General features: G+C 36.6%; 1 protein-coding gene across 1 annotated transcript; it reads right to left on the reverse strand.

The window, feature by feature from the left end:
• Window positions 1-7,436: 7,436 nt before the first annotated feature.
• LOC118529660 (olfactory receptor 4K3-like) lies at window positions 7,437-8,384 on the reverse strand. Its single transcript, XM_036082596.2, is given in 1 exon segment — window positions 7,437-8,384. A coding segment is annotated over 1 exon segment (948 nt).
• Window positions 8,385-14,563: the final 6,179 nt, after the last annotated feature.

Raw genomic sequence — 14,563 nt, forward strand, 5'->3', positions numbered from 1 at the left:
TTTTGTTTTTTGAAAAAAAAATTGTTCATGGGTTAAATATACCTAAATGGTGTTTTTCAGTCTTCACAAACCACTTAATAAGCAAACAGAGAATCCTACCTAGGGCTTTGCTGCAGGATTGCTTGGATTTCCATCTGTACAGCTGTTATTTGGGATCGCTTTTGTGAAGAAATGATTTTCTATTTAAAGGACACCCAGAAGCTATTAATTAAGGTGAATCTATTTTCTGGAGGGATTAGCTCCAGAACACCAGTCCTTTTTAGCTAAAGTGACAAAGCTTTTTATGGCAAATATATTGACTAAGTCCCTATACATAGATCTAGAAAAATAGTGAATAACAAAATAAGGAGAATATAATGAGTCTGAGAATAATAAGAATACAGTCTAGTTTATGAAGTGTGAATTGTGTAGGCGAGGAAGGATCAAGACGAGGTAACGGTGCAGAAACAACTTGCAAAAGCCTGAGGATCTTTTTTCTGCAAAGTTGAATCCATAATTATTTATTGTTTCAGGTAGGCCTGATGAAAAAGTGGGAAGGCAATAGGTTCAGCATTAAAGAATTAAGGATACAGTCTCTAGTGACAACTTGTTCTCCTCCGCATCTCAGCAATATAAACTACAAGGAAAGGTGAGGCAATGTGACCATGCAATGGCATGATGTATTATCTGTACTGACTTGACGAAAGTCTGAAGAAGTGATCCATTTTGTGGCCAATTGTTTAGAAATATGAATATTTTGGTTCAAATATGATTAATAGATAAAAAACCAACTTGCCTTACCACTTTACCTTTTATTCCTAATTTCATAGTATTGACTTTCCCAGGACAATAATTTACCTTACAATACATTCTGTCATCGTAGCATTTTAATGGGGGTGGGATAGGTGATCTGGTGTCTGAGGCAAACTTGTTTGCTGCTTGATTGGACAATTTTGGGTGGTAACCCTTATAGTCTAGTATTCCTTTTAGTATTTTGATCACAGACACCTAAGTGTTCAAAACCAAATGTTAGTGTCAGTTCTGGTACTCTGTGAAGCAGGGACCATGGCAGAATTATATGCTATTTCTTGGCAGAAATGTCTGTGAAGGGGAATAAGAGCAGTAGTGGTAGGGACAGCCTTCCTAACAAAATGCCATGTGGCTCTTGTGAAAAAAGAGGGGAAAGGAGAGAGATTGGGTGGAGTAGCTAGCCTCAGATTGCAGTGTGGCTCTGAGAAAACCTCAGTCAGGTTGATGGGAGACTCCAGAGCAAAGATTGCCCATTACAAGAATTCCACATGGGGCAGGAATGTCCTGGCTCTGGTATGCCCACTGTTGTCCATCACTGGCTGGGAGAAACCTGGGCAGACTGTGGCCTCTGTGAATTGCAACAGCTAGAAGCTGTCAGTTAAGTTCTTTCCGTGAAACCAATTTTGTCTTGAAGGGAGACATGAGTGGTGCACTCCTATGGCTAAGTACAGTGTTAGAGATTCCCTCCCTATTATATAGCAGATTTCACAACATTTGAAGCCTTTGTTTGATTTTTTCATTGTTCTGGTACTTTTGGCTTTGTTTCAAAAGAAGCTCATTTTTCTTTACTACCTATTTGCTTCTTTTTTTAAAAAAATTTTTTTAAAGATTTTATTTATTTGTCAGAGAGAGAGAGAGAGATCACAAGCAGGGGGCAGTGGCAGGCAGGGCAGGTAGAGGGAGAAGCAGGTTCCCCGCCGAGCAAGGAGCCCGATGTGGGACTCGATCCCAGGACCCTGGGATCATGACCTGAGCCGAAGGCAGGCACTTAATGACTGAGCCACCCAGGCGTCCCTACCTATTTGCTTCTAAAATGCTATTACATCTGCCTTTATATTATTCTTTACTCTTCAGTAATTCCTATTCTCATGAAGTTTATCATCTATCTAGGAAAACAAATGAAACAGGCAATATTTTATATTAAATGCTATTATAAGTAGATAGACGGTCCTGGATTGAGGAGTCTATAGGAAAGGATATGTAACTTTTAAACAAAAATATTCTCTAGGAAAAATAAATTTATTTCTGTCTCTTTTCTGTGTGTATACCTCTTAATCCCCATTATGTCGCACATGCCCTCATTCACATTTCTATCTTTTATGCATTTTATTTAGTGCTCTTGCCTGACTTAACTGGTCAGGACTTCCAATAAAATGCCAAATATTAGTGTTAAGTGGAAGCATGTTTTTCTCATTTCCAGTTTTAGGCAACTTGTGCTGGAGATGTTATTAGCTCAAGTGATTTTCATTATAATTCCTTTTCTAAGTTTTATCATGAATGCGTATTGGAGTTTTTCAAATGCTCTTTCTATATCCATTCAGATATTTCTATGATTTGCCACCCCCCCCCTTTTTTAACCTAGTGATTGACTTCCAATCAACCTTGCATTTCTGGTATTAAATTAATTTGGCATAGTATTTTATTCTTATTATATATTGTTCCAGTTTCTTTGCTATAGTTTTGGAGTTTTGCATGTATGTTCATGAGAATGAATGGCCTATATTTTTCCTTTTTATGTCTTTATCTGATTTCATGTCAAATTTATGTTGGCTTCATAAACGAATTTGGACAAAGTGTTAGCATTGGTCTGAAACCCTTTCTTCCTAATCTGTGGACATCTTGGAGAAAAAAAATATAGAAGGAAATATAGAAATGACCTGGTCAATCTCCTTGCAAGCATACTAATTGGACAACTTATAGTATTTATTGTTAGAAAATGGAGAGTCTTCATATATGGAGTCCTTTTAGCAGGCTACACTTGACCTATCTAGGTTGCTAATGGTAAATTAGCCTGCAATTTATAGATTTATTGGATAGAATCAGCTGAAAAATGTCAGTTAGCTATCCAATTATCAGAGTAAACGTTGAAGATGTTTTATGACCAAAATAAGCTCCTTTTCTGTAAATGATGCTATCCATGCATTATCAGAGCTGAGTCTTCGTTGTTATATCTGGTTAAGGTGCATCCTACAATACTGTGAGCAAATTTGGGGATTCAGGTTAGTGGTCTCAGAAGTCTCCATTCTTGACCATTGTATTCTGTATACTTCGAATTACTAGTAAATTTTGATACTGGATAATATTTTCAATTATCCAACTTTGTTATTTCAGCCCAAAACGAGGTGTTTCTACTTTTTCTCTTCTCAAGAGAACTTTATGTAAAAAGTATTTCTTTTTTTTTCTTAAATGTTTTGCAGTATTCACCAGGGAAGCCATTTAAGCCTGCATTTCTCTTTGTGGAAAGCTGTATCAGTCAGGAATCAGTCATCAAAGAGGACACACACATTATTTGAACAGAGTTTAATGTAAAAATTAAGCAGGTACCAAGTTGTTAACTAGGTATCTGAAAGTGTATAAAGATAACTCTCTATTGTCATGGAGGCAACAAGTGTAGGAAACAGCTAATACTCCTAACTAAGGGTGAGGGAACAAATATAAGAAATTAGAATTACTGAAATTTTGTTATTTAGAAAAGGGTCCAATGGAGCTGAAAATCCCTTTTTGGAGGGAGTGTGTCTTGGCTATTGCTCGTTTCTCTGAACTCAGAAGAGAGGCATGATAGGCTGGGGACCCAGAGTTTTTGAAGATAGAGTACCAGCATGCTGGTGTTATCTCTAAGAAAGTATAGTGAGGCTAGTTCTGAACTGTTGGAGAAACAGCAACCTGAATTCACCTCCCACCATAGAAAAGAAACATCACTATAGTAGCTGTGGTAATGTTCACATAGCACAGCAAGCAGAGGGGAAGCCCAAAGCTTTCTCTGCCTTTACAACCTCCCTCTAACATGCTCCATCATCAGAACATAATCCATGTAAAAAAAGTATTTCTTAAAAATTCAGTTCACCATATACAGTGTTGGTAAAATTGTAGATTTTTAAAAAAATAAAAACAAACTTAAAAAAAAAAAAAAGCAGCCTGATGGCAAAACAGGAATGTGGTTTGCAGAGTCCCAACATAAGAAAGCAGAGTATAAAAGGGTGGGTTTTGAGCTGGGAGACAATAATAATTGGGACAGGAAATGTTTTAATTAAAGGTTCAATTTGTTTAATAGATGTAGTTGCATTGAGATGTTTTTGCTTTAGTAGTTAGTTTTTTATAGGAATTTTCCTATTTCATGTAAAATTTTAATTTACTGGTGTAAAGTTGGACATAATATCATCTTATAATATTTTTAAAGACTGCAGCATCTGTAGAGATGTCTCCTTTTTTATTTCTGGCATTGGGTATTTGTGTCTTTTTTTTCTTCTTGATCAGTTTTACTAATGTGCTGTCAATTTTGTTGGTTCTTTGAAACAATCAACTTTGGGGGCGCCTGGGTGACTCAGTCGTTAAAGCGTCTGCCTTCGGCTCAGGTCATGGTCCCGGGGTCCTGGGATTGAGCCCCACATCAGGCTCCCTGCTCAGCAGGGAGCCTGCTTCTCTCTCTCCCACTCCCTCTGCTTGTGTTCCCTCTCTCTCTGTGTCTCTCTCTGTCAAATAAATAAATAAAATCTTTAAAAAAAATAAAAAAATAAAGAAACAATCAACTTTGGTTTTGTTGAATCTTTGGATTTAACATGTTTTTATTTAATTAATTTTTGTTCTTGTTATCTTCTTCCTCTAGTTTCTTTAGGTGAATTCTCTTGAAATGGACACTCTGGTCACTCATGTGGCTCATTTCTCTTTTAAAAATATGTGCGTATATAAAAGTCCCTGCAAACATGGCCGTAGCTGCATTCCATATGTACTCATGTAGATATTGTATTTTTGTTAGTGTTCAGTTAAACACTTTTTTCTTAATTTCCATTGTGATTCTTTTTGAAACATGGATCACTTAGAAGTGAACTGTGTGGAATTGCTGATGAGTTAAATGAAATTCGTATGCTTACAAATCAGATGGACGGTAAGACCTCATTTTGTAGTGTATCAATTAGACTACTAATTATGTTGTCTAGCAAGAATTCAATCCAGATTCAGTGTTGTTATATTCCTCCAATAAAGAGTTATGAAAGGACATTATATATAGCCTTCAAATTACTTCTGAATAAATGGTGGCTCCTAAAACTAAAGACTTATTATCAATGAGTACAGCTGAGATAATTTCATCTTAAAAATATCCCAAGAAGCCATATGTCCCCATGAATGCTGGTAGACAGATCTGAGTAATGTTTCATGGTTATGTGGTTTGGGAAAACATCCAAACTTTCTTTCTGCAAGCAGCTCTTGATATAGTTTGTACTTCTCTTTTTAAAAATATTTTCAGAAATTAAAAATTATAACTATAATTATTAATATATTTTTATTAGTTTAGTTATGTCATCACTTTATTTTATTGGTATAGAGATGGATCTGGCATTATTAACTTTTTAGGTATTGGTATAGGGATAGGACACAAGAAATCATGACTTTTCTTCTGTTCACAGGAATGAGCTAGAAATTAGGATATTATAAAGGTGTGTCAATTGAATTTTATTCAACAAATGGCATACGACATTTGGGGCTATGATATGTGCTCTATTACAACAGCAGTTTCATTTAAGAAGATGATAAGATACTGACATGACTGGTCTTGCCCAGTCTAACTCTACTAACAATAACACCAAAATGCACACATTTTCCTTCTGTATATTTTACTATTTATGTATAATATAGCATTCATTTTGGGGGGTTGTTGGTTGAGGGCTTCCCTAGAAAGCAAATATTGGTTAGGTCTATTGACCGGAAGTGGCCTATTTGAAACCTGCAGGAAAGAAAGTTAGTGTGGTATGTGGGTTTTTATTCTTATTGTTTTTTGAAGGCCGTCTGTATCCTGGCTGGAGCATTAGCTCTGCTCCTCTCAAGTTGGAGGTTTCGTTCCTGACTCCAAAGCATCTGCTCTAGTTGTTCTGTGCCCAGCCACTGGGACAGGGGAAAGAGGAAATGGAGTTGATGTCTTTAAAGAGATGGCTGAAGTTACACAAGTTACTTCTTAATCTGTTGCCAGAACTCCTATAGCCACATCTAGCGGCAGAGACTAGGAAATCTACTCTGCAACTGGGTGGTCATGTGTCCAGATGAATCTTGGGGCTGTTCTGTTGGTAATAGGAAGAATAGGCATATGGACACTGGGAAACAGTTAGCAGCCAGTTACTGACATACATATTCACATGTTTGGTTTTACAAGACAATGCCAAGTTGTTTTTCAAGGGGTAAGTCCATTTTCACCTACCAGGAGGGCATAACATTTCCATTAATACACATCAGTACACGTTCTCAACAATAATTGTTACTGTCAGATTTTTTTCTCTTACCCATTTAACAGGTGTAAGGTGGTATTTCGTTATGATCTTAAGTTACGTTTTCCTGATTACTAATGAGGTTGAGTGTTTAGTGTCCCGTGGTATTTCTTTTCATAAATAAATACCTGTTCAAATTGTTTGCCCCTTGTCTCCCCTTTTGGGTCATCCTTTTTATTCATTTCTAGGAGGATTTTAGATCTTTGTATAAAATTATTGTGTTGTTTTCATTGATGGTTTTTTTTTTGGCTTTCTCCTGATCACTCTAAATTTCTTTTGCTTTGAAGCAGCACATTCTTCTCTTTCCCATCCTCCCAGCTCTCTCTCTTTTTTATTTCTTTAATGTAAGGTAAAATTAATAATCATAAAAATAATTTCTTAACCTAAGGAAGTAATGTTTCAAGGGATTGCAAATGCTTCTTCCTGTGTATTTAACCAAAAAAATGTCAAGAGAAATTCCAACTTTAAATCAACAATGAAGACTTGGAAACTTGAACTATAGGGGTGATGCTGTGGAGTACAAGGGCAATACCATTACAGGTTGATTCATTTATTTCTAAGTAGATGTAGACCACTCAGATATCTTTAGTATCTTGTCTAGCTTAGAGTTAGGGTGAGTAAATCATGTAATTTTAGAAATGAGAATAATGATAATTAACCCAGAGTGGTTTTGTAGTAATACATAAGCTAGGTAAAGTGTGTAGCATGGTGTTGGGAACACTGGTAGTGTTAAATAATGGTAGCAATAATTATTTTTATAATTATCATTGTTATCATCTGGTAATCTTTGAATAAATACAAAGGCATATTTATGCAAATTAGGATTATCAATTATTATCCTCTCCAAGTGGTAAGAATAAAAGTGTCTTTTTAATAAGAATAAAAGTGCCTCAAGCGGACTCTCATGCTGAGCATGGACCCCCATGCAGGGCTGGATCCCAGGACCCTGAAATTGTGACCTGAGCCAAAATCAAGAATCAGACGCTTAACTGACTGAGCCAACCAGGCATCACAAGTGTTGGATTTTTGAACATATTTTTGTAATGAAATAAACATAAACCATACTTCTGGGAATACTTCAAGCTTATAGATATGAATAAGTCACATTTCCAATTTAGTTTATAGGTCAAAACATGGCCAAATTGGGATGCATTTTCTGATTACATGAGAAAACTAAAAATTATCCTGTGAATCCATATGCTGACTTATCAGTCTCTTTATGGCATTCCTAATCTCTTTATTTCTCAGTGTATAAATGGCTGGATTCAGGAGAGGTGTGATTACTGTGTAAAACACAGCAAGAAACTTGTCCATCCAAGTGATGCTGAATGGCCACAGGTAGATTAAGAAGCAGGGTCCAAAGAATAGCAGCACCACTGTGATGTGGGAAGTACAGGTAGAGAGTGCCTTTGATGCTCCATCCTTAGAGTGAAGGCGAACAGTCACTAGGATATAGGTGTAGGAGATCAGTAAGAGAATGAAGCAAATTGTTGCCAAGATCCCGCTGTTAGCATTGATCAACATTCCCAGAGTATGTGTATCCACGCAGGCCAGTTTGATCACCAAAGGGGTATCACAGAAAAAACTGTCCACTATTCTGGGTCCACAGAAGGGCAGATCTAAAATCATGGCTTGTTGGCTTATGGCATGCACAAAGCCAGTGATCCATGATATCAAAACTAGCCAGATGCACTTTTGTCTGTCCATGATGCTGGAGTAATGGAGTGGCTTGCAGATGGCCACATAACGATCATAGGCCATTGTCACCAGCAGTACCATCTCCCCCCCAGCAAAAAAATGCACACAGAAGATCTGGGTCATGCAGCCGCCAAAGGAGATGGTCTTATTATCCTTTAGGAAGTCTGTGGTCAGTTTAGGGGTAGTTACTGAGGAAAGGCAGAAGTCCACAAATGAGAGGTTGGCTAAGAGGAAGTACATTGGGGAATGGAGATGAGGATCCGTGATGAATAAGAGCACGACAAGGAGGTTGCCCACAACAGTCAGCAGGTAGAGCATAGAAAAAGGCAGTAAGAGGAAGGTCTGGAGCTCCCTTGAATCACAAAGTCCACGAAAAATGAACTCAGACACTACAGACTGATTTGCTTCCTCCATTTAGTACATGGTGTTCTAATGCAGCCCAAAGAAAGAGATGAACTAAGAACTTCTAGAATGGAAAGAAGAACCTCATTAATGCTCAGGTACTAGAGAGCAGATAAGTCCTACTCATGGGCAAAATTCAAGTCTTACCATTGTAGTAGCTGAAAATTGAAAATAAAGTTTTCTTGAATTTATAGGTAGATACAGTCTTACAGTCAAGATGGGGAGCTAAGTAAAGAAGGGTAGTTCAAAAACCTTACCTAACAGAAGTATAGTTGTTATGGGAATCAAAAATGAATATTCTGATTAAAAATGTCAATAGTAGGGGCGCCTGGGTGGCTCAGTCGTTAAGCGTCTGCCTTCGGCTCAGGTCATGATCCCAGGGTCCTGGGATCGAGCCCCGCATCAGGCTCCCTGCTCAGCGGGAAGCCTGCTTCTCCCTCTCCCACTCCCCCTGCTTGTGTTCCCTCTCTAGCTGTCTCTCTCTCTGTCAAATAAATAAATAAAATCTTTAAAAAAAAAAAATGTCAATAGTAATGTATTACAGAAATAATTTCTCCAAGGCTTGAATCTACCTCTTCTGCAGGGAGAATGAATAGCTTTAAGATGTATTCAGAGGTTCTATCCCCCTAGGGCAATAACTGAATGCTACCTTTCTGATACAAAACATGCTTCTCAGAAACAAATCTCTTGCTAAGTGGATGTGTGTTAGCGGACTGACCTGAACCAAAGTATCAGAAACTCTAGGGAAAACTGTTCATCAAATGACTTGAGAAAAGATATTTGTGTTCCAAAAGAGACCGCAGATGCTGACTATGCATTTGTAATATCCAGTATTTCCCTGCATTTGAAATATTCCCATGAAAGTATATTTCTACAAACTTATTTATATTCCTTGGCCTGAGTAACATTATTTATGAACATACATTGACTGGTCCTTGGTTCTCCTTAGTAACAGAGATTTCTCTTCTGAGATTGGATTAAATGATGGACATATGAAAGCTACTTTTACTCCTGACTGTCCTTCATGGGAGTTCATTTGTACCTGAACTGTTGACATACTGTTTAAATTGACCTCTGTGGAAATACATATATTTACTGTTTTCTGTAAGCCAGGAAGCCAAGTCTTTTTCTCCTTCATTCCTTCTCTTTTTCCATTCTTTCTTTTGTTCTCTTCATTTCTGTATCTTTCTAGTATCCTATTTTTTTCAGACTCTAAAGTTCAGATTATAGAGTTGACTAAGTAGCTCTTATGTACCAAGTCTATGTTAAGCACCTTAAAAACATTTATCTCTTTTGCTTTTCATTTTTCTGTTTGTATTCCTTCCATAGGGCTTAAAGCATTTTGCATTTCCACCAGCAACATACAAATTACTTGTTTTTTCCTAGCCTCTCCAATGCAGTGTTATTGTCATATGATGATGAGAAATGGCAACTGAGTGTAGTTTTAATTTCTTATTTTGAGATTAAATGTTTTCCCTATTTTTAAGGATTATTTACCTCTCCTTTTCTTTGAACTCCACACTCCTCTTTTTTTTTTTTTTTTTTTCATTTTTTCCTATTGGGCTTTGTTCTTTGTCCTTCTAAGTTTTTTTTTTTTATTCAAAAAGTGTGAGCCTTTTTTTTTAAACAAAAATCAACATGTGGATGTGATGTCCTTGTGTCTGTCATCTCACTATTGAATTCTAATTATTTTATTTTGTTTTATGTATTTATTTTTTGGTAAGTATATTTAACGTGAATATACTTCACAACCTCACAAACTATGTACTTGGATACACAAATTATCCATTTTCCACATTGTAAAATAAAAAGTAATAGAAGTAGAATATACACTGAGGTCTGTCTGTTTCCAAAGCTTCTAATGTAAATTCCCTACTAGAAAATCGCTTCTGGTAGAAACCTTAGCTTTGACAAGACTAAGAAATAAATAAGATTGATTTAAAAAATTTTTTTATAAAACAAATAAGATTTCTGAAGTAGGACATTTTGTTCAATGAAAAGGTAACAGAGACATGAATAATTGTAAATGGCTAATAACGATAGGAATGAGATATATAGGTTCACATTAAAATCAATACAGTTTCATTGTTTGATTTTAAATTTTAGGCACTTTGGCCTATTAATTTTTTCCTAAAGCATTTCTCCGTTTGCTACCTTGAGGAAAGGTAAAACATGTAAAATCCAAAAGGATTAGAAAATACCAGGATGAGTTGGAAGGTTTTTGAGAACCAGTCTTCCCCAACCTGGACATCTGGGAGCATCTAAGAAGGTAGATAGGCAGTGCTTTTGTTAGTGTGTGAAATGCTGTTAGGAATTCAGAAGTCCCAGGGATTAGTTGGGAGAGAAAACCCATACTCTCTCCCATAAGACATTCACTGAATAACACATTCAGAACTCTAAACACTATAGATAGGTATGGGAAAAAATGCTTCAGGGGGAAAGAAAGAATTTAGTCTTAAAATAGGGGGAAGACATTAAATGTGTGAGTTCAAACATTAGTGATCTGGGATGTACTTACCTTACACAGATCACCTCTGAAGCCAGATGCTTGCTTACTGAGAGGGCTTACTCTAGAGTCTACCGTATGTGAAATGAAGTCCCCCTAATTTTCTGCCATGAGCAGTATTGGAGGATTGTGTCCTTCTCAGTGTGTCAAGTATACAGTGTAAGGAGTAGCCTCTGAGCTTGGAGGCTTTCCATCTCTGTGGTTTAAATAGAGCCAAGTATTTGGAAGGGCTAGCATGCTCTAGGGGATCCTTAGCTTCCAACTTTCCCTGAGGAAAAGTTGGGCATTGAAGACATCATGCAATAATCCACCCTTTTCAAAGCTAGATCCAAGTTAGTCCAGTTAAATACAAGTAAAAATATAAGAGAAGGAAGTTCAAAATGTTTAATTACTTTATTAGGAGGCTATAACTTTCTTTCTTTTGCTCTGTATCTACCAGGTCATAAAGTGAACTAAGATGTCAGTTCCAGTCCCACCAGAAGCCAGATGAGTTATGTAGGTGGGCAGGTAGCAACTAGCTCATCTTTGGCATGTTACAAGTAGGCTCGTGATTTAAGGGCCTACTTGAACCTTGCTTCCTTGGATTTCAGAGGGATATTAGGTCTCAACCTTTACAGTCCTTCCTTGAGCCGGGTCCTGAATATTAACAGTTTGAGTATAAAACTATACTCATATACTCTAAAACATTTTTCTAAGTGATGGAAAGAAAATGAAAGGATACTTTTTAATTCATTCATTTACTAAAGAAATATTCAATGAATGCAATCTAACTTAATAAGATTTCAGCTATTAATAATAGATGTATTTGGAACAAATAGTGAAGGCCCCCTTCATGTGTCCTCTCCCAATCTCATCCATTCTGGAAGGTGGTAACTACCAATATTGTAGTGTATCCTTCTGTTGCTGTTCTCATCAATGATGATGAGTGTACATATCACCATATGTCCTTAGAGAATGTTGTCTTTTATCTTTCTTTTGTCTATGTTTGCAGTTTTGATTTTAAATAAATTAGATGTGAAAGGCTATTAATAAAATTCTCCATCTCTTTCTTTTTCTCTTATTCCTTACTGGCCCTGCCCTTCTGTCCTCTTTGCTGTCTCATTTTCTCCCTTTCAGAGTTTTATTCATCTCTTTCCTATCTGGATCTCAAAACATTAATTCATTTGCTCCATGAGCCATTTTGTGCCCTGATGTCTAGTGTCCATAACCATCTCAATCTGAGAACATAAAGATTCAACACTTATTCACTTGTTTGCATGCTATAACACGCTTTCCAGGCACCATCTCGTGTAATCATGGTAACACATGGTAACATTTACAGAGGAGAAATAGGCAAAAAGAGGGTAAGTGACTTTCCCAAGCCTTACAGCTGTTAAGTGAAAGATCAATGAGATGTACCCTCTGGGGAAGGATGCTGGTTTAGAGGAGAGTTTGAGGAAGTACATGATTGCTTTGAAACTTAAAAAGAGTGAAAACTTTGTAATGCGATAAAGTATTTCTTTCATTTTATAATGTTTTTGTAATTTATAGTTTTTCATACACAACTTTACATATATCAAAATTAAATCCTTTAAGTATTTAATTCTGTAGTTACACACACACACACAAACACACACCCACACATAAGTTTTTTATTTAAATTCCAGTTAGTTAAAATACAGTGTAATATTAGTTTCAGGTGTACAATAGAGTGATTCAACACTTCCATACATCACCCAGTGCCTATCACAACAAATATACTTCTTAATCCCCATCACCTATTTAACCCATCCCCCCACCCACCTCCCCTCTGGTAACCATCTGTTTGTTCCCTAGAGTTAAGAATCGGTTTCTTGGTTTGCCTCTCTCTCTCTTTTATCCCCCTGTGCTCATTTATTTCATTTCTTAAATGCCATGTATGAGTGAGATTATATGATAATTGTCTTTCTCTGACTGACTCATTTCACTTAGCATAATGCACTCTAGCTCCATCCATGTCATTGCAAATAGCAAGATTTCATTTTTTATGGCTGAGTAATATATATCACATCTTCCTTCTTTTCCCCTCTCAATTCTATGATTAGGGCTAGGGTTAGGTTTCAGGTTAGGGTATGTGACTGCCTGGGATCTTGCAGTTCAGAGACCTCTGGAGGAATAAAATCCCAGACTTCTGCCAGAGTGTGAATAGACAGGGCAGCCACTTACAAAGCTGAGTCAAGGAAAGCATTTGGGGCTCTATAGTCTTTATTTATTTATTTTTATTATGTTATGTTAATCACCATACATTACATCATTAGTTTTTGATGTAGTGTTCCATGATTCATTGCTTGCATATAAAATATTCAGTAGTTCCTTCTGTTTTTAATCTCTACTTTCACACCCATTTTCAGAAATATTAACAATGCTTAAATGTTTGGGTACTTGTCAAGAATAACCAGGCTGCTTCTCAGCTTTCATACATATATATCTGGTAACCAATATCACACCAAGATATACTACAGTTTCATTTCACATCAACTTCTTCTGTGGTCCCTTTGGTCAACCACACACCCATTCCCTTGTCTCAGGAAACCACTGATCTCTTTTCTGTCCCTATAGTTTCCTTGTTTGAAGGACCATGAAAATGGAATCATATGTTACCTTTTGAGTCTGGCTTTTCTCACTCTGCACTTGAGATTCATCTATTTTGATGCATGTATTAGTAGTTTCTTTTTACTGGTAAGCAGTATTTCATTGTATAGATATAGCAAGTTTATTTATCTACTCCCCAGTTCAAGACATTATGGTTGTTTCCAATTTTTGGTGCTTAAGAGTAAAGCTCTGTGGGGCCCCTGGTTGGCTCAGTCATCAAGCATCTGCTTTCAGCTCAGGTCATGATCTCAGGGTCCTGGGATGGAGCCCCGCATCGGGGCTCCCCTGCTTCTCCCTCTCCCACTCCCCCTGCTTGTGTTCCCTCTTTCGCTGTGTCTCTCTGTCAAATAAATAAACAAAATCTTAAAAAAAAAAGTAAAGCTATGTGAATATTCTTATATAGGTTAGGTTGATATTTATATTTCACTTCAGGAAATAACCAAGAGTGGGATTTAGAGTCATACGGTTGTTTACATTTAATAATATAAGTCTTCATAAGAATTCTTTTCAAAAAGAAGAAATGAATGGAGCCTATCAATATGAGAAGATATTCTATAAACAGTTTTCATTAGTGTTGGTACAAATTATTTGAAAGTTTTCTCTAATTTAGTCTGCATTCACTCTCATAGTATGTAAAAGGAGACGTGTTCTGCTTCAACTGTGCGGGCAGATGGCAAGTTTGGAAAATGAGACTGGAATTAGAAAATATAGGAATCATATAGGAATGGAGGTTTAAGTCTTCATAGTCTGTATACTCATAACTTCAATATAATTGATGGCTCATAGTTTTTATGTTTAGGGAAGGATTATGTATTATCATTATATTATTATATAAACTATATAATGAATTTGTAGCAGTGCTGGGGCAATTAGGATTAAGACAATGGCTGGCAGAATATTTCAGACTGTTTCTACTTGTGCATGTTTTTAGTTGTGTAGGTTAATGTGGCTGTTAATGAAATGACATAGAGGACTAAAGAGCTAGTTAGGAACTAGTTGGTATGTCATCATGAAAGTGTAAAAGTTCTTCTATGATGGGTGATGTTGCATTTTGAAAACCTAGTTGGGATGGATGTGCCATGGA

This window comes from Halichoerus grypus, chromosome 8 (assembly GCF_964656455.1).
Source record: "Halichoerus grypus chromosome 8, mHalGry1.hap1.1, whole genome shotgun sequence".
Classification (NCBI taxonomy): Eukaryota; Metazoa; Chordata; class Mammalia; order Carnivora; family Phocidae; genus Halichoerus; species Halichoerus grypus.